At 35.0% G+C, this 21,702-nt stretch overlaps 1 protein-coding gene across 22 annotated transcripts in view; it reads left to right on the top strand.

Annotated features, from left to right (window-relative positions):
• LOC309807013 (uncharacterized protein) overlaps positions 1-21,702 on the top strand; it is a 478,671-nt gene that overhangs the window by 107,832 nt on the left and 349,137 nt on the right. For 19 of the 22 annotated variants that reach the window (XR_014294469.1, XR_014294472.1, XM_082626175.1 and 16 more), the window contains one exon: positions 12,400-12,482. The exons of the other annotated variants lie outside the window; for them this stretch is intronic. Coding sequence is in view for 17 of the 19 variants with exons in the window: in XM_082626175.1 (XP_082482301.1) it covers positions 12,400-12,482 (83 nt within the window). In the remaining 2 variants the exon portion in view is untranslated. The remainder of the gene's footprint in view (positions 1-12,399; positions 12,483-21,702) is intronic. 22 annotated transcript variants of the gene reach the window in all.

Genomic DNA, 21,702 nt, shown 5'->3' on the forward strand with positions numbered 1-21,702 from the left:
TGGTTCTTTGAGAAGATAAACAAAATTGATAAACCATTAGCCAGACTCATCAAGAAAAAAAGGGAGAAGACTCAAATCAATAGAATTAGAAATGAAAAAGGAGAAGTAACAACTGACACTACAGAAATACAAAATATCATGAGAGATTACTATAAGCAACTCTATGCCAATAAAATGGACAACCTGGAAGAAATGGACAAATTCTTAGAAATGCACAACCTGCCAAGACTGAATCAGGAAGAAATAGAAAATATGAACAGACCAATCACAAGCACTGAAATTGAAACTGTGATAAAAAATCTTCCAACAAACAAAAGCCCAGGACCAGATGGCTTCACAGGCGAATTCTATCAAGTATTTAGAGAAGAGCTAACACCTATCCTTCTGAAACTCTTCCAAAATATAGCAGAGGGAGGAACACTCCCAAACTCATTCTACGAGGCCACCATCACCTTGATACCAAAACCAGACAAGGATGTCACAAAGAAAGAAAACTACAGGCCAATATCACTGATGAACATAGATGCAAAAATCCTCAACAAAATACTAGCAAACAGAATCCAACAGCACATTAAAAGGATCATACACCATGATCAAGTGGGGTTTATTCCAGGAATGCAAGGATTCTTCAATATACGCAAATCAATCAACGTGATACACCATATTAAAAAATGGAAGGAGAAAAACCATATGATCATCTCAATAGATGCAGAGAAAGCTTTCGACAAAATTCAACACCCATTTATGATAAAAACCCTGCAGAAAGTAGGCATAGAGGGAACTTTCCTCAACATAATAAAGGCCATATATGACAAACCCACAGCCAGCATCGTCCTCAATGGTGAAAAACTGAAACCATTTCCACTAAGATCAGGAACTAGACAAGGTTGCCCACTTTCACCACTCTTATTCAACCTAGTTTTGGAAGTTTTAGCCACAGCAATCAGAGAAGAAAAGGAAATAAAAGGAATCCAAATTGGAAAAGAAGAAGTAAAGCTGTCACTGTTTGCAGATGACATGATACTATACATAGAGAATCCTAAAGATGCTACCAGAAAACTACTAGAGTTAATCAATGAATTTGGTAAAGTTGCAGGATACAAAATTAATGCACAGAAATCTCTGGCATTCCTATATACTGATGATGAAAAATCTGAAAGTGAAATCAAGGAAACACTCCCATTTACCATTGCAACAAAAAGAAAATATCTAGGAATAAACCTACCTAAGGAGACAAAAGACCTGTATGCAGAAAATTATAAGACACTGATGAAAGAAATTAAAGATGATACAAATAGATGGAGAGATGTACCATGTTCTTGGATTGGAAGAATCAACATTGTGAAAATGACTCTACTACCCAAAGCAATCTACAGGTTCAATGCAATCCCTATCAAACTACCACTGGCATTTTTCACAGAACTAGAACAAAAAATTTCACAATTTGTATGGAAACACAAAAGACCCCGAATAGCCAAAGCAATCTTGAGAACGAAAAATGGAGCTGGAGGAATCAGGCTCCCTGACTTCAGACTATACTACAAAGCTACAGTAATCAAGACAATATGGTACTGGCACAAAAACAGAAAGATAGATCAATGGAACAGGATAGAAAGCCCAGAGATAAACCCACGCACATATGGTCACCTTATCTTTGATAAAGGAGGCAGGAATGTACAGTGGAGAAAGGACAGTCTCTTCAATAAGTGGTGCTGGGAAAACTGGATAGGGACATGTAAAAGTATGAGATTAGATCACTCCCTCACACCATACACAAAAATAAGCTCAAAATGGATTAAAGACCTAAATGTAAGGCCAGACACTATCAAACTCTTAGAGGAAGACATAGGCAGAACACTCTATGACATAAATCACAGCAAGATCCTTTTTGACCCACCTCCTAGAGAAATGGAAATAAAGACAAAAATAAACACATGGGACCTAATGAAACTTAAAAGCTTTTGCACAGCAAAGGAAACCATAAACAAGACCAAAAGACAACCCTCAGAATGGGAGAAAATATTTGCAAATGAAGCAACTGACAAAGGATTAATCTCCAAAATTTATAAGCAGCTCATGCAGCTCAATAACAAAAAAACAAACAACCCAATCCAAAAATGGGCAGAAGACCTAAATAGACATTTCTCCACAGAAGATATACAGACTGCCAACAAACACATGAAAGGATGCTCAACATCTTTACTCATTAGAGAAATGCAAATCAAAACTACAATGAGATATCATCTCACACCAGTCAGAATGGCCATCATCAAAAAATCTAGACACAAGAAATGCTGGAGAGGGTGTGGAAAAAAGGGAACACTCTTGCACTGCTGGTGGGAATGTGAATTGGTACAGCCGCTATGGAGAACGGTATGGAGGTTCCTTTAAAAACTACAAATAGAACTACCATATGACCCAGCAATCCCACTACTGGGCATATACCCTGAGAAAACCATAATTCAAAAAGAGACATGTACCAAAATGTTCATAGCAGCCCTATTTACAATAGCCCGGAGATGGAAACAACCTAAGTGTCCATCATCGGATGAATGGATAAAGAAGATGTGGCACATATATACAATGGAATATTACTCAGCCATAAAAAGAAATGAAATTGAGCTATTTGTAATGAGGTGGATAGACCTAGAGTCTGTCATACAGAGTGAAGTAAGTCAGAAAGAGAAAGACAAATACTGTATGCTAACACATATATATGGAATTTAAGAAAAAAAATGTCATGAAGAACATAGGGGTGAGACAGGAATAAAGACACAGACCTACTAGAGAATGGACTTGAGGATATGGGGAGGGGGAAGGGTAAGCTGTGACAAAGTGAAAGAGCGGCATGGACATATATACACTACCAAATGTGAGGTAGATAGCTAGTGGGAAGCAGCCGCATAGCACAGGGAGATCAGCTCGGTACTTTGTGACCGCCTGGAGGGGTGGGATAGGGAGGGTGGGAGGGAGACGCAAAAGGGAGGGGATATGGAAACATATGTATATGTATAACTGATTAAATTTGTTATAAAGCAAAAAAAAAAAAAAAAAGCGTGATGAAAATGTTAAAAAAATTACACTAGGGTCATTGTTGCATGACTTGTGAGTAAACTAAAAACTTGGAGTATACTAAAAAAAATTGAATAGTACATTTAAAATAGGTGAATTGTATGGTATATAAATTATATATCAATAAAGCTCTTTTAAAAAATTAAATATACATTGATTCCATGACCCATTCTATCCTGTATATTTACCCAAGAGAATGAAAATGTATTTCCAAACAAAGACTTGTATATGAATGATCATAGCAGCATTATTCATGATAGCCCAAACCTGGAAATAACCCAAATGTCCAACAAAAGATGAATGGATAAACAAGACATGGTATATTCATACAATATACTACTTCTCAGAAACAGTAAGAAGCTGTTACTAACACCTACAACAATACAGATGAAAATCAAAATAATTTTTATGAGCACAAAAAGCTAGTCAAATAGAAGATATACTGAATGATTCCATTTATATAAAATTATAGAAAATGCAATCTAGCCAATAGTGACAGAAAACATATCAGTTATTACTGGGTACAAATGTGAGAGGGAGGATGGATTACAAAAGGACATGAGGAAACTTTTAGAGGTGATTGAAACCTTCATTATCTATATTATCATGATAGTTTTACAGTGTGTACATATGTCAAAACTCATCAAATGTATATTTTAAGTATATGTGTTATGCTAAGTATAAATTCTACTTCATAAAGGTAAATGTATATATATATATATATATTTAAATATAAAGGTAAAAAACAATATCCTGTTGATTTGTTGATTAGTTCAATAAATAATATTAGAAGTTATTTGACAAAATCTGATATCCATTCCTGATTTTTAAAAAATAAGAATAAATAGAAAAATTCCCCATTATAATAATTATAATGGCACTATGTTTATGTTTATCAGATTGTTTTGTTTTCATCTTAGGCCCAAAGGAGGACTACATCTCCCATCCTTTTGTTGGGTGGAGCTATATGATTAGTCTTAACCAGTGGAATGTGCACAGAAGTGATGTGTGCCATTTTTAGGCCTGGAACCAACTGTTTGCCCATGAGTTCCTATCTTCCCTCAACTCTTGGACAAATGCCAAAGATTCATTTGATGAATCCAAGGCAGAGCCACAAGATGAATGGAACCTGGGTCTCTGAACCCCTTTATGGAAAGATGATCTCCATCCTGGAATGTACTGTAATATGAAAAAGAAATAAGCTTTCATCCTGATAACTCACTGGGAATTTGGAATTTCTTGTTACAGAAGTTAGCCTTCCCTGATTGATATCAGATATCAGATATCAGAAAGTCAAAATGTATAGTAATAAGCTTAGCATAAAATATATATTATTAGTAGTATATTATTATTTAGCATTAATTTTAGAACAGTTTACAATGTTATGAGGAATGTAAGGGAAGTCTAAAGTAAATGAAAACGTACACAATATTCTTTGATAGCACAACTCAAATTACAAGGTGTAAATTTTCATAAATTAAGCTATAAATTTTTATTAAAAGCTAAGTTCATTTGGAAAAGTAAGTCTGTCCCAATATCCATGAAATTTTTAAAAAGAAAAGTGGGTAGAGGTTGACATGACTCAGTTCTATCAAATATTGAAACTTCTATGAAGCTATGTGGAAAATATTATATAAGAGAAGAAATATATATCCAGAAAATTAATGAGCATAAATTCAAAAAATTCATATTGAAACTTAACAAGTTACAATAATAGAAATAATCTAATACTAGGAAGAAAATTATATCCAGACAAATCAATAGATATAAAGTCCATGAAAAGGGTTTGCTTTTAATGATACATGATGGTTGGTGAAATCAATGATGGGAAAAGGGGATCAATAGAGTTAAAAAGCTTCATAATTATTTGAAAAAATATATGGAATTTCTGTTTTACTCTTTGCAACAAAATAGTTTAAATTAGCAACAATTAAAAAATTAAACTGTGAAGTTTTACGAGAGGTGAAAAAAGTGTATGTTTGAGAAGGACTTGCAGAGAAGACCGCAAAACCCCAAAGCTATAAATGGAAAATATTAAAAAATATTTTCAATTGCGTAAATATTTAAAATGTCTGTATGTCATAAATAACTTAAAGTTAAAAGACAAATAAAACTGTGAAAAAAGTTGCAAAAATATAACATAAATATTTTACACACAATTAGCTCATACATATTAAAAAAGAAAATGGTCAAATATATGAGTGGTTAATTGAGAGAAAATAAAAATAAATGGCTGATAAAATACAAACTATGTGAAGTCTTGCTCATAATCAAATAAGTGAAAACCAAAACAAAAGATACTTTTACTCTCAGATTGGTAAAGGTTAATTTTCTTATGCTGAGGAAAGTGTGGTAAAACAGGCTTTCCTACACTACTGGGAGTAGTGTTAATTTTGCAAAGTTTTAGACGGGAATTTGAAAATCTTTATTTTAGAATATTCATACCCTATAGTCCAGAAAACCTATTCTAGGAAGTTGGTCAAAAAAGAAAATATCACAAAATTATTCTGTGTTGTAAGCATAAGAATGCTTATTGCAACACTATTTTTAATAGCAAAATGCTACCTACAACCTGAATGTCATTTAATATAGTCTCCATTAATCAATTCATTACATTTATCCAATGGAATATTGTACACCTACTATAAAAGGATTAGTTTAAATATAATATTATGAAAAATTAAGAATGAAAACATGGACTTCCACCTTGAGCCATAATGAAGTGATAGGGAATATATGGTCCCTCCATTCCTTCAACAGTTGGAAAACTGGACAAAGTATATGAAACAATGGTTTTCAGACCACAGTTGGACCGTAGATCACACATAATTTTGATTCCTGAGAGAAGGGAAATAAATGAGGTAGATGAACCCTGAGTTCTTGTTTTCTGTTGGAGGTAATTTTCAGCTTGCAACACTTGGAGATTTTACTGAGTTCAGGAGGCAGATTGTAGTTTGATAAGGTCAACATAGTTAGAATCTATTGTCAGGGTCTCCATTAAGTTTGGTTGAGTACAAATCTGTACATGCACAGGAAGAAGATTACCCAAGGCTGGGGAAAGAACATCTGGAAGGCAGTAGGCTTAACAATTCTTGGAGTTCACATGGGCTGAGTAGAGTTTGTGATTTCAGCAGCAAAGTGGAAAGATCTGTTAACATGCAGGGGATTTGGTAGATCCTCAGGAGGCATTGCTTTATACTTGGGCTGAAATATCCTAGACTATGAGCTACTCTGGACCTGACCTAGCCTTAAAAACAAGCCTCAAAGTGGGTACAAATGACTCTAAATAAGTTAACAGTATGCAACAATAAAATCAAACACTATAGAAATATAAACATCCAGGAAAATGTAACATTAACTTTCAAAATGTATATTGTCCAGTGAAAAATTACCAGACATGCAAAGAAGCAGGAAAATATGACCTATAATGAGAAAAATCAAGCAACAGATCCAGATCCAGAAGTAACACAGAAGATGGAAATAGGAGACAAGGGCATCAAAACAGGGATTATAAGTATGCTCCACATGTTCAAGAATGTAGAAGAAAGTTGTAATGTGATGAGGGGAGAAATGGAAAATTTTTAAAAAGACTACAATAGAACTTCTACAGATAAAAAATACAATATTTGAAATGAAAAAAATAGTTTAGATGGCGTACTAGTTTGTTAGGGCTGCCATAACAAAGTGGCTTAAACAAGAGAAATTTATTTAGAAGAGGTAAGAAGTCCAAGATCAAGGTATTGGTAAGGTTGGTTTCATTTTGAGGCCTCTCTCTCTTTGCCTTACAGATAGCAAACTTCTTCTTGTATCTTCACATAGTCTTTCCTCTGTGTCCTAATTTATCTTAAAAGGACACCAGTCATATTGGTTTAGGGCCTACCTCTATGACCACATTTAACTTTTATTTCCTCTTTAAAGACCCTTTCTCCCAATACAGTTGCATTCTGAGGTACTAGGGGTTAGGACTTCACTATATAATTTTCAGTGGAACACAAGTCAGTCCATTACAGATGGGATTAACAAGAGATAAGACACTGTGGAAGAAAAGATCAATGAATTTGAAGATATACCAATAGAAACTATTTAAAATAAAACACAAAGAGGAAAATGATTGAACAAAATGAACACAGAATAGGTGAGCAGTAGGATGAGATAAAGCAGTTTCCTTATGTGCAGTTGGGTGGGAACATAGAAAAATATCTGAAGAAATAATGGTTAAAAATGTTTGAAATTTGGTGAAAACTATAAACCCACAGATTAAAAATACTCAGTGAATCTGAGTAGGAGAAAAACCACACCAAACATTATAACCAAATTGCTGAAAACAAATAACATAGAGAAAACTTTGAAAGAGACAGAGGAAAAGATTCAATGCATTCAGATGAACAAACTACAAATGATTTCTTGTCAGAAATTTGTAAGACAGAAGACAAGGTAGTGACATAATTAAAATTCTGAGTGAAAAAAAATCTGTTAACACAGAATTCTGTACCTGACAAAAGTATCTTTCAAAAATGAAGGAAGAGGAAATACTTTTTTAGACAAATAAAAGCTGAGAGAATTAATTATCAGCAAACTTGCCCCACCATTAACTTCAGGTTAAAAAAATTATACCAGATGGAAACTTGGATTGATGTATTAGAATGAAGAATACTGAATGTATGTGGGCACATATAAAAGACATTTTTCTCATTTTTAATTTCTTTGACAGATAGTTGATTATTTTAAATGAAAATAATAAAACTATAACATACGAAGAAATGTATGACAAGAGTAAAAAGGACAGGATGAGAGAAATATACTTGATATGGCCTAATAATATTTGGTGTAGACTATGAAAAATTAAAGCTATATACTAGAACCACTAGAAACATAAAACAAAGAAGTATATTAATAAGCCAAATGGTAGAGATAAAAAAATTAAAGTGTATATTTCTTTTGGACAAATACTATTTTGAGAGTTTCTGGAGATATTAACTGTGATTATATTTTGAGTAATAAACTCTGGGTGGAGAAAGAAATATTTTTTTGCATTTCATTATATACATTTTTTTGGTAGTATTTGAATATTCTTCAATAGTGAATGTATTAGTTTTAAATTTATTTATTTATTTATTTATGGTAGTCATTAGCTAGACTTATGAGCCATTTTGTTTTCTTTATGCTTTTCTGACTTAAAAACTAATAATTGTCATTGTTAAAGAAATACACATTAAAATAATTATCTGCATCCTACATTTTGACATAATAGTATAATGAAGGCATAATTATAATCCTACTTCAAATGTTAAAATTCTATTCCATTATGAATAAATTCACTTGAATAAATCTTCACTCTATATGCATATGTTGATCTTCTACGTATTTCTTCTTTTAAATTAAATATCCAAAGGAACATAAGGTAAAAGATCACGTGTAATTTAACTGGATAACAAAATATTATTTGTTGATAAAACACAATAAAATTAAGTTTGAATTAAACAAAGTCTACTGAATTACACATGAAATATTCACTTACAATTTTGAAGCCACTACTTCCTGGGAAAGCACATGTTTTGAGATGACCACCATGAAGTTTTCCAAGAAATGTGTAATAAACAAGAATCTCTTTTATTCCAGCTTTTGTTAGGTAAGGGAAATGCCACAATGGGGATTCTAGAATCTAAATGCCACTCTAATGGAAAGAATATTGTTTTGGGCATATTTCCTGTCTTGATACCACATCTAATTTTGATAAATGCTTATCTTTTGTACAAGACCTAAATATATAATACAAAGAGACAGTACCTGATTTGATATAATACCTTACAATAACCAAGTTTTTATGATAGTCTTATTGGATCATATGGTTGCAAAGGGAAATAAGTATGTGAAATGCTATTTTAATAGACCAAAGAAAGTATAGGAACTTCCCTGGTGGCGCAGTGGTTGAGAGTCTGCCTGCCAGTCGGGGGACACGAGTTCGAGCCCTGGTCCGGGAAGATCCTACATGCTGTGGAGTAACTAAGCCTGTGCGCCACAACTACTGAGCCTGCACTCTAGAGCCAGCAAGCCACAACTACTGAGCCCCTGTGCCACAACTACTGAAGCCCGCGTACCCTAGAGCCCGTGATCTAGGGCTCTAGAGCACAAAGAGAAGCCACAACAATGAGAAGCCCGTGCACTGCAACGAAGAGTAGCCCCCTCCCACCACAACTAGAGAGGAAGCCCGTGCACAGCAACGAAGTCCCAACACAGCCAAAAATAAATAAATAAATTTATAAAAAATAATAGACCGAAGTATAAATGCTACATCATTATAAGTAGAATTATAAAGCACATAGCAACCTTAATTTTTACCTTTGCACAGAAAATAAAGATACATTTTTGTCATTCTTTAGTTTACCCCTTCATGAGAGTGCTTAGAGACGTATGAATGTTACAATGGACAATTGATGTGTAGGTCTGTTTCTGGATCTCCTTCCCCAATAAAGTCCTGAGGGGAGAAAGTTGAAAAGAACAGAGTGTAGAGTAAGTACTGAGCTGACTGATTTTCCTGAGTACAGAACCTCATCTAGCAGGAATTTCATATTGTGGTCTTAAATGCTTCCTCCTGAAACATAAGAGAAGCTTATAAATTGAGGGGGTGGGGAGAATAGGGCTGAAGGGACCAGAACAAATCTTCTTTTTATGTCTTCTGCAGATATATCTTCCAAGTGTAATATGTTCTATTTGCCCATTCATTTATTAATTTAATTATAAGACATTAATGAAATAGTTAAAGTAATGAAAGACTTCATACATTAGGAAGTCTCAACTTCATTTCACAGGCAATAGGTAGCCACCAGTATGTTTTAAGAAGAAGAACTACATGGTCAAATTTGTTTTCTGGAAAGATTCCTCTGAGAGCAGAGTGGAGGTTTGATTGGGAAAAGGTCACTTTAAACAAAGAGAAATGTAATAGGAGAATGTTGCAGTGTTCTAGTGAAAAATATTTAGCCCTAGGCAGTACCAGTAGAGGTGGAAGTAAGTGAATTCAGGGATATTTTGGAGGTTAAAGCAACAGGAAATTTGGAAGGTGGGTAGAGTAGGGAGGGTGGATGTAAAACAGGGAGGGCCAATGGTCAATTTTAGTCTGGGGAAATGGGAGACTGGATGGATGATGAGCCTTTCCTGAGATAGTAGAGATGACTAAGAGAGAAGATTTGGGGACAGAGAGAGGATTAATTTACCTTTAAACATGTATACATATACATATTTGAGAAATCTATAGGATATATGGAAAATCTAATGTACAGTTATGAGCCAAGATCATTCATTTTAAATAGCATTGGCTATTTTTCTCTGATTTTAAAGGCAGTATATATTCTTTGTAGGTAGTTTGGGGAAAAATAAGGAGAAAGGAGAAAATAACATTCATCCATAAATTGTCCATTCTGACATGACACCTCCTGTGGCTAATGTTTTAAAGTATTTTTCTTCTGTTGATTTTCTTTCTTCACACAATTGGGAAATACTTTTGTTTCTTGATTTTTAATGACAACTTCCCATGTAATTAAACATTCTTCCAAACACGTTATTTTAAAATATTTTATTAATTACGTACAGTAGAAGTCACTCATTCTGATATATAGCTCTGTGAGCTTTGATAAGTGCATAGAGTTGTACAACCACCACCATAATCAAGATACAGAGCAGTTCCCTCACAACCCCCAGCAAATTCCCTTATACCTCTCCTTTGTGGTTAATCCTTCCACCAGCCCCCAAACTGGCAATCACTAATTTATCACTAACCAGTAATTATCATTTTGTCCTTTTCCATAATATCATACAATGGCATCATCTAAGAGTTACCCATGTTGTTGCCTCTTTATCACTGATTAGCATTTTATTAAATGAATGCACCAGAGATGGCTCATCCATATATGGGCCGAAGGACATCTGAGTTGCTTCCAGTTTTCAGCAATTACGAACAAAGATGCTAAAACATTCATATAGGTTTTTGTGTGAACATAATTTTCATTTCCTTTGGATAAATACCTAAGTGTGGGATGGCTGGATCATTAATATTTAGATATATAACAAACTGGCAAGCTGTTTTCCAAAGTGGCCATACTATTTTTCATTCTCACAAGCAAGGTATGAGTGTTAGGTTGCTGTCCATCCTCATCAGCACTTGACAGTAACAGTATTTTAAAACCATTTTAATAGGCGTGTAATGTATCATTGTGGTTTTAATATGTATATCCTTGATGAGTAATGATGTTGAGCATTTTGTCATGTGCTTATTTGGATCCATATTCTTTGGTGAAGTGTCTATTCAAGACTCTATCCCACTTTTTAAATGGGGTTGTCTGTTTTCTTATTATCAAGTTTTCAGAATTCTTTAGATATTCTGGGTCAAGTCCTTCGTCAAATATGTGATTGGCAAAGATTTTCTCCCAGTATGTGGCTTGTTTTTCATTCTCTTAACAGGGTAAAGTTTATATTTTGATAAGGTCAATTTATAACTTTTTTCTTTTATGGGTTGTGCTTTTGGTGTATCTAAAATTCCTTTGTCAAACCCACAGGACAGAGTTTTTCTCTTGCACTTTCTTCTATGTTTTATAGTTTTAGCTTTCATATATAGGTCTATGTGTTTGAGTTAATTTTTATATAAGGTGTGAGGAATGTATTGGGTTCATTATTTTGCATATGTGTATTTAATTGTTCTACCACCATATGTACAATAGGCTATCATTTCTCCATCAAATCAGCTTTGCACTTCTGTCAAAGTCAATTGCCCATAGGCGTATGGCCTATTTCTGCACTCTCTGTTCATTCCATTGACCTATGTGTGTATCTGTTCACCAGTACTACACTGTCTTTATTACTGTGGTTTTATAGTAAGTCTTGAAATCAAATCATATGCAACTTTCATGTTTTTCTTTTCAAAAAGTTTGTTCTTCTAGTTCCTTTGCTTATTCATATACATTTTATAATCAGCTTGTCAGTTATCTGCAAAATAATCCTGCTGGGAATTTGACTGAGTTTGTAATGAACTTATTGATCAGTCTGGGGAGAATTGACATCCTAATGGTATTTTCTCCAATTCATGAACAACATGATTTATCTCTCCATTATTCAATCTTTGATTCGTTCTTCAGTGTTTTTAGTTTTGAGGATGATGATCCTAGGCATTTTTGACCTCGTATTTTGTGACTGTTATACTTGTTAGTGATAAGTGCTTTTTGGTCAGTTTCTTGATATTTTTTATGTAGGAAATGGTATCTGAAAATAAAGTTTTATTTCTTCCATTCCAATCTGTACTCCCTTTAATTCTTTGTATTGCTTTATTGCACTGCCCAGGACTTCCAGTATGACCTTGAATAGCAGCGGTGAGAGTGGACATCCTTGCCTTGTTCCCGATTTTGGAGGAAGACATTATGAATGTATGTATGTATTTTGGTAGATGACTGTTATTAATTGAGGTCTCCAAGGAAACAGAATCAATAGGATATATATAGACACACACATATTTATTTATTTGTTTATTTAGAGGAATTGGCTCACACAATTATGAGGGAAGGAGGCTGAGAAGTCCCATGATCTTCTGTTTCCAAGTTGGAGACCCAGGAAAGCTAGTGGTGTAATTTCAGTCCCAGTCTGAAGGCCTAAGAACCAGGGCAGCCAATAGTGTAAATTCCAGTCTGAGGGCCAGGGGAGACTGATTCCCAGCTCAAGAAAACAGGCAGGAAGCAAAAAGGGTAAATTCCTCCTTCCTCCACCTTTTTGTCCTATTCAGGCCCTCAATGGATTGATGATGCCCACTACATTGGGAGGGGAGCAATCTACTTCACTGAATCCACTGATTCAAATGCTAATATTATCTGGAAACACAGTCACATACACACCCAGAAATGATGTTTAATCTGGACATTCCTCGGCCCAGTCACTGTGAAACACAAAATTAACCATCACAATGTCCTTTATCAAACTAAGGAATTTCTTTTATATTCTTTACTGAGATCATGAATGCATGTTGAAAAATTTCAGAGTTTTCTACATTTATGGATATGATCATGTTTCTTAATCTTTAAAATGTTGGTATGGTAAATTACACTGATAGATTTTCAGATGTTTGCCCAGCCTTGCATTTCAAGACAAACACCACTTGGTTATGATGTATTACCTTCTTCATATATTGCTGGATTCAATTTGATATTATTTTGTTTAGAATTTCTGTATCTATGTTTGTGAGGGATATTGGTCTGTAATTTTCTTTTAGTGTTGTTGCCTGGTTTTGGCATAAGGGTAATTCTGGCCTCATAATATGATTTGGGAAGAGTTTCCTTTTCATCTATTTTCTGGAAGAGATTGTGTAGGATTGGCTTTACTTCTCTTAAATATGAAGAAATTCCTTTAGTATATCATTTGGAGCAGATCTGTTGTCAACAAATTCTTTTAGTTTTCTTTCATCTGGTAATATCTTTATTTCACCTTCATGTCTAATGGATATTTTCATTGACAATAGAATTTGGGGTGGACAGTTCTTTTCTTTCAATATGTAAAATATTTGTTTTACTATTTTCTGGTGAGAAAACTACAGTCCTTTGAATTGTTGTTCCCTAAATATAATTTATCATTTTCCTCTCACTACTTTGAAGATTTTTCCTTTATCTTTGGTATTTGTGTTTGGTCATGATATGTCTGAACATAATTTCCTTTGAGTTTATCTTGTTTAGAGTTTACTAAACTTCTCGAATCTCTCAATCTATGTCTTTCACTAATTTGGGGATAATTTAGCTAGTATTTCTTCAAGTATTGTTTTCTACACTATTGTTTTTCTCTGTCTTCTTATAGGACTTGAGGGACAAAGTGTTAGAACTTTTGATATTGTCCCACAGGTATCTAAAGCTTTATTATGCTTTTTTTTAATATAATCTCCTCCATTCCTTAGATGCAATAATTTCAGTTGGTATATCTCTGTGAGTTCCCAGATTCTCTTCTGTCTCCATCCTATTGAACTCATAAGTGAATTTAAAAAAGATTACATATTGTATTTTTTTAGTTGTAAAGTTTTCATTTTTATTAGTTTTTAATTCTCTACTGAAAACTTCTATTTTTCCATTCATTTCAAGTGTGTTTACTTTTAACTAATAGAGGAATAATCATTCTGTGCAATTCTAATTTTTGAGTTGCTTTGTGCTTGGCAACTGTTGATTGTTTTTTCTTTTGTTAATTCATCATATTTTCTGGAATTTTTGTATATTGAGTACTTTTGGATATTTACTGCACCGTTTGAACATTATGTTTTGAGAGTCTGGGTTCTGTTAAAATTCTATTGACAATGTTCTTAATTTTGTTGTTGTTTGAGCAGCCATTTAACTTGTTTAGGGTCAGATCATAATTTTTTTTCTCACCTTATTTAGTACTGGTTTCAATATCAGCTTAGCTTCCAAACCTTTGCCACGTTGCTTTGGATCTGTGCCACTTATGTGCCACGCAGGGGTAAGTCAGGAACTTGGATGATGCTTTATATTATAGTACAAGTCTCAAAACTTTTTCTACATTACTGTGGGTCTTCCCTATGCACTCACAACTCAGACATGAGCTCAGGACTTTTGCTGATTTATACATAGAATTAAGGAATTCCCTTCTTCAACTCCCTTTTCTATTGGGTTCTTCTACACTTTCTGTCTTGCAGAGGACCTTTAGCCCTGGTCACTGGTCCAAAAGGTTAAGTTTCTTTTGGCGTCTTAGGTGTCACCACTACATTTCTATGATTGGGGTATACTCACAAATTTATATCATGAGGGAAAAGAGGAGAAAAATCCTGGGAAATTCACACTCATATGGATTCCTTCCTCTAGCTTTGACTGTCCCTCCCTAATCTGCTTTTGTACACTATTCAGTATCCTCAGTTAATTACTTTCTGTATTTTTGTCCAGAGATTTTAGCTGTAATCAGTTGGGGAGTTAGGTTATAGTAGGTTTATACAGTTTGGCTAGCAATAGAAATTTTTATAAACATAATTTTTAATAGTTACATTATAATCCACCTTATAAATATTCTAAAATTTAGAACAGTTTTTCTATTTGAGAACATTCAGGTTTATTTCATTTGGGGGGAGTTTTGTCTAAAAACACTACAGAGAACATTATTATTGAAAATAAACATTTCTCCACATATCTGATTATTTAAGAATAAGTTCCTCTAATTTCATTCACCAAGTCAAAGCATATAAGCATTTTTACTGCTAAGCCATTTTGACTTTATCTGGTAAATGATGGGACACATGTGCTGTAGTGACTTTATCAGTTTTGTGCTTTAGACAGAAAACTCTGGTGGCTCTGTGGAGAATGGGCTGAATATGAAGGAGCTGGAAGTGGAGGGATCATTCAAGGGTCAATTACAAGGTTTTGAGTTAGAAACTTTAAGTGCATGAACTAGGCAGTGGTTATAGAGACGAAGAGGAGGAGATGGCCTCTGAAGTTATTTTTGAAACACAATTTTGGAGACAGAGAAGACAGGACCCCAAGATAACTCAAGAATGACCTGGGCTTCAGGTGACTCGGTGAGCCGTGGAACAGGAAGCAAGAAGGAGAATAAAAAGTGCTCACTTGGAAAATTGTTGAGGGAAGTGGTGCTGCTACAGAAAATCCAGGTTTCAGTAGAGATGAGGAGATAAATGGAATATTCCATGGGAAAATTTAAGGGAACTAGAACAGTTCTTTGGAATACCAGGGCATGGTGGTAAGGAATGAGATAAACATCATTAAGGAGAAAGCAAAAGGCAAAGGGGAGATTTAAACTGAATGGAAATGAGGCTGTGAGGGGAGGTGAATGACTAGAGTATGAAGTTTAGAGATAGAAATAAAATAACAAAATTAAGTAAAAATCTCCACTACCCAGTGGATCTGTGATCAGAAGTATTTCCTGGTGGATGCCACTTTGTTCCTCAGATGACTGGGAAGGAATTAATCCCTCAGAAGGAAGTATGCCTCAGCTTTGTGGTTAGGTCACTGGCAGTTTATTTGTCTCTTTAAAGATACTATCTGGTAACCAGCTAGTATCTACTTCTGGTTCCCAAACTCCCCTCCCGAATCCTGTTACCTCCATCCCTACCCATATGCTGAAACTTCTGTCACTGGCGAACTCTTTGTTGACACTGAGAGAACTTAAACATTGCATCTGGCAGGTTGTGTGACTTCAATAAATTGTGCAGCCTCTCCCAGGTGAAGTTTCCTCAGCTGTAAAGTGAAGAGGCTGGGCTAGATGATCTCAAAGATTCTTTGTGGCTCATTCTTTAATTATATCCTTAGCATAATCATGTTTTTAAATCTGTTTTATAAACATTTGGAGAATATAAATAGCACAAGCTGTTTGGTCAATTACTCATCCAGTCCTTGATCATGAAACCATTTTGAATGCATTATTACCAGACTAAGCAAAAGCTTGCAGACTGAACTATGATATTAGACAGATATCACTAATGGGCAAATTGTGGGTGAGGAGTCGTGGATGGGGAGGTAGAAGCTGTGCTAAATCTTTCCAACCAAAGTTATATCCACCAAACTGATGATTTAAGCATTGGCAACTAATGGTACTTGTTTTGCAGTTGTCTAGTAAAACTCTGTAGTAGAGGCAGGGAGCATGAAATTCTGAACCTTTAATACCCAATATAGGGGCAAATCAAACACAGACAGCATTTAGGGGGTGATTGTGATGAATGAGTAGAAAATAAAAATCAACACACTAATGTGGAAGTAACTCAGTTATTTGGGTTTTAACAAACACATTCTAGGGATTCTCATGAAATATTTCTTATATCTATACCAGGAATGATAGTTAGGTGTAGCTCTACTGGATTTAGAATATTGAGATGCTTTCAGGTCTCATGAGTATCCTCCTAATATCCTGGTTGCCTGGGCTCCTTTCTTGGGATTTTTCTGAACCTCCTTACGACTCAGCAGCTAAATGTGTAACGCCTGGAGTACCCTGCTCCTATGCAGTGGCTTTCACTGATGTCTGTGTGTCTGGATTATGTAGGTGATTACATATTTTGATTTTAGCTCCTGTCCATACTTAGAAGTTTTGTTTTAAAACTTTTAAAATGAGTTGACTACATTAAAACATTAGGATATTTCAGATAAAATCAGGATTTTCTATTTTTCTTGATAAATAAGAAGATCTGTTAAGACTAGGTCTAAATTGCAGCATGGCAATAATTATCAGGAGCTGCATAGTTACTGCAATCTCCAGATCAATAGAACATTCCCAAACCCCGCCACCAGACAAAACAGACATGCTTGTGCTTTATTTATTTATGTTATCAGCCTTTCTCCTAAGGGAAGGTGACCACATGTCCTGGTTTGCCTGCAGCAGTCTTAGTTTACCCCTGTTTATCTTTAATTCATCAATATTATCCCCTTTGCTGTCAAAAATGTCCTGATGTGGATCAACAATTATATGGTCATGCTATTCAGAGAGATCTGAATCTGTGTTCTCTGATATAAGAAAGTGATACAGTTAACTATCAAGAATTTGTATGCTTAAATAATATTACTTTTTATTTTGGATATGATCCTTTACATACAAATTTTATTAAGTGCCTACTAATTGTAAGGCACTGTGCTAGAAGCTGGGGATAGAGTAAGATCAGGAAGAGACATGCTTTCTTTTCTTAAAAAATATGAACTCTATTAGAAAAGCTAGAGAATTACATAAGAATTAAAATAAAGTCTGATGAGTAGTACCTTAGAAGAAATAAAGGGTTTATGGGACCATATAGAAGAGAACCTAAACTTGTCTACACACCAAGGGGTGGCTTCCAGCAAGAAGCAGAGACCTGAAGGATGTTAAGGATTTCTTAGGTTGGAGGAGGGGAGAATGGGAGAATGTTCTAAAGAGTGGGAACTACAAAAATGAAGGTCTCACCATGAGAATGTGGCAGGTCAAAGAATGAGAAAAAAATCTCTGTGTCACTCTAGAATAGGCTTGTCTAGGAGGTAGAAATAAGCAATGAAACTGGAGATATAGGTGGGGACTTGCAAGCCATGTTTAAAGAATCGATCATTTGTTATATAGGCAATGGGTAAGGATTTTGGCAGCGGAGTGAAAGGAAAGATCATTCTAAGCAAGTTGTAAAGTAGATAGGAGGGTAAGGAGGCAGTTCCAGTAATTCAGGGAAATAGTGGTGATATGGCCTTAGAATAGAGATAGTGAGATGGAGGAAAATGGGTATTCCAAGCAGTATTTAGGGGATAAATTGGCAATATGTAGAGGTTAACTACTAAGTGTGGGGAGAAATAAAGGATACCTAGATTTCTGGATTGGAAAATGGAGTAGATGGAGCTGTCTTTCATTGAGATAGGGAAGACTTGAGAAAAAAAATAAATTTGGGGTGGGGGATGATGATGAGTCAGTTTTGGACAAGCTGAGTGTGGAGTGCTATGAGATGCCTAATAAAGATGTCCAATAGGTAGTTAGAGATATCTTGGGTTAGATTGCAGGACAAAAGGATAGATTGGGACTATGGATTTACAAACCACGTATGAATGAAAGCAATCTTGATACATCGTATAGATGGAAACAATCATGATGTAATGTGATAAAGGTTATAATAGAAGAATGCATCAAGTACTAGCAGAACATTATTTCATAAGAGAAATACATATTTTTTACTCTGTATAAAACACAAAGAAAATGTTTTCAAGAAAAAGTTGGCTATGAAAGATTAGATTGGACAATCAGTAGAGAAGGTTGTGGGATTGAGAGGGCTTTATTTGCTTATTTGTTTTAGACAAATGACACATTGATCATGTTTAAATGTTGATGGAAAGAAACCAGTAGAAAAAGAGGCTGAAGGTCCTGGTGAGAAAGCAGAGAGAAGAACAGGATAAAAAGAGGCTGAGTGTAGTTGAAAAATAGAATCAGTGGCTCTACATATTGAGTTAAAATTCTTTTCTTGATCCCGAGGGACTATCTCCTGCTAATTATAAATTACATGATTATCTTTTTAAGTAATATTATAACAAATACATACAAATCTAGTGCACTTAAAATCCATTTACAAACAACCCATTCCCTGTCAAAAAGACAATTTTTTCTTCTGAGTTTGTCTTCTGGGTCACCACATTGATGAAATCTTCAATGTTTTATAAAATCAAATACGTTCACTTGGAATATTGCTGGCTCCATTAACAGCTATTTCCCCAGCTCTCCCTGTTTACCTCCTGGATTCTTTTTTTTTTTTAAAGATACAAGCTAGTCAGTCTTTAGGATTTTTTTTTTTTTTTTTTTTTGGAAAGCTCACTAGATTATCATCAACTGATTTTAATTAATTAATTTATTTTTGCTGTGTTGGGTCTTCATTTCTGTGCAAGGACTTTCTCCAGTTGTGGCAAGTGGTGGCCACTCTTCATCGCGGTGCGCGGGCCTCTCACTGTCGCGGCCTCTCCCGCTGCCGAGCACAGGCTCCAGACGCGCAGGCTCAGTAACCGTGGCTCACGGGCCCAGTTGCTCCGCGGCATGTGGGATCCTCCCAGACCAGGGCCCGAACCCGTGTCCCCTGCATCAGCAGGCGGACTCCCAACCACTGCGCCACCAGGGAAGCCCCCCTCCTGGATTCTTGAAAGGTAGCTCTCAAATTTTGTCAGGACAATCTCTCTAATGCTCACATCACCTGCTCTTACCACTAGTTTGTGAATTCTTATTAAGTTAATCTGACAATGCATACACATTAAACTTATGGAAATGAAATCAAAGCACCTTTCTTTGTTCCTGGAAGCCGGGAGGTAGAACTTAAACCATTAACTGACCTCTGTTTTTATTTAGGCATTGAAGGGTGGCTTCATTTTTCTGGAGATTAGCAGAATCAACAAGTCACAGTCAGCTTAGGCAAGACATCAAGTAAAAGGAGAAAATAGAGAATAACATAACTTTTATACTTAGCCCTTTTTTGCAAGGAACTCAAGGGATGTCACATGCATACACTCATTAATATCTCAGAATTTTCTCAGGCTATGAAAAGCATTTTGTAGTTAGAGCAAGGAGCTATTTGCATAGAACAAGAATTCTTAACTCCTTTGGTGGTTTAACAATGGTTACATTGATTGAGAAAGTTCCCATGCTAGAACCTAAAGATCAGGGCAGAAAATAATATTCAATGTAATAGCCAGTATTTTGACTAAAACATCACTGAATCATTGAAGAATAAACTACATTTCTGTAGTTTGTTCAGAGTCTTCTGGTACCAGCATACAAATAGTTCCTGTTTTCTGGAATAATCTCTTCTTTTCAGATCCCTCTTCTCCTATCCAGAAGGGAATGGAGGCAGGTCCTGGAATCATACAGACAGGGATTCTATTCCCAGGTTGGTCGCTATGGGATCTTGAATGTTTTATTTAATCCTTGTTCTTTCATTTGTAAAATGGGGAAAAATACTCTCTCACACAGTTGCCACGAACATTAAGTAAGATTATGAAAGGGCCTGACATGTGGTGGAAACTTCACAATGATCTGTTTTCCTCCTTCTTCCAAATGGAAATTAAATGTCCAGGCTAATGCAGTTTCTCCCTTCCCTGCATCCTTCCATTCTATTGTGCCCCACATAATCACTATTCTTTACGTATTCCCAAATCCATATTCCCTACTCCACCTCTGATTCCTTCATGTTTCATAAAAGCATCTGAATAAAGAAAAGTAGGAAACATTACTTTTAGGTAGCCAGAGCCCAATTTATAGAAACTGATTACCTATTATCTTTGTAAAGGCATTTTCAGCAATAGGAGGTCAAGTCTCTACTAAGTTACACCACGTCAACAAATTAAAGAGAAAATTTTGGTTCAGAATTTGAAATTTTTAACAAACATATTATACAATATTGTATTTGTTATGTTGATTTGGCAATGATGTTAAAATCTGGCAATTACAATACATACATAATAATTCAAAGATGATCTTGTAAATTGTTCATTTTTCTCTAGCTTTTTTCCCCTATTGGATGGTGGAAAATTGATACCAAAATATCCCTTTCTGGGTGACTTCAAATTTCTAGAATGATTGCTTTTGTAAAAATTTTTTTTTCTAACTTATATTGAGAGGTCTTAATTTTAGTTTTGAAATATGATTGCTAAAGATAGAAAGCCAGGTCACCAGGAGAGGAAAAGAGGGTGATCTTTCCAATTAATATAAAAATCTTTTTCATATCAGCCATTTGAGGGGTGCGGATGGAAAGGAAGGCAGAATTAGCCTAACAATGATTGCTTATTGAACTCCTATCAGGCAAGTTGGTCCTGATCCACATCATTACTGTTACCTATGTAAGTGGATTGTTTTTAACATCTGTAGGTCATAAAATTATACACCAAGAAGAATATTTAAATATCAAGTTGTTATTTTAAGCTTTTGTAATCATTTTTTCCTGTACTGGTAAATCTTATAGAAAATACCAGATTATGTATTTTGTTTTCCTATGTTTAAACACTTTGCTTAGATTTTATTGTTTTTTATTTTTTAATATCTTTATTAGAGTATAATTGCTTTACAATGGTGTGTTAGTTTCTGCTTTATAACAAAGTGAATCAGCTATACATATACGTATATCCCCATATCTCCTCCCTCCTGTGGCTCCCTTCCACCCTCCCTATCCCACCCCTCTAGGTGGTC

Source organism: Mesoplodon mirus (assembly GCF_964341445.2).
Source record: "Mesoplodon mirus genome assembly, chromosome: 6".
NCBI classification, from domain to species: Eukaryota; Metazoa; Chordata; class Mammalia; order Artiodactyla; family Ziphiidae; genus Mesoplodon; species Mesoplodon mirus.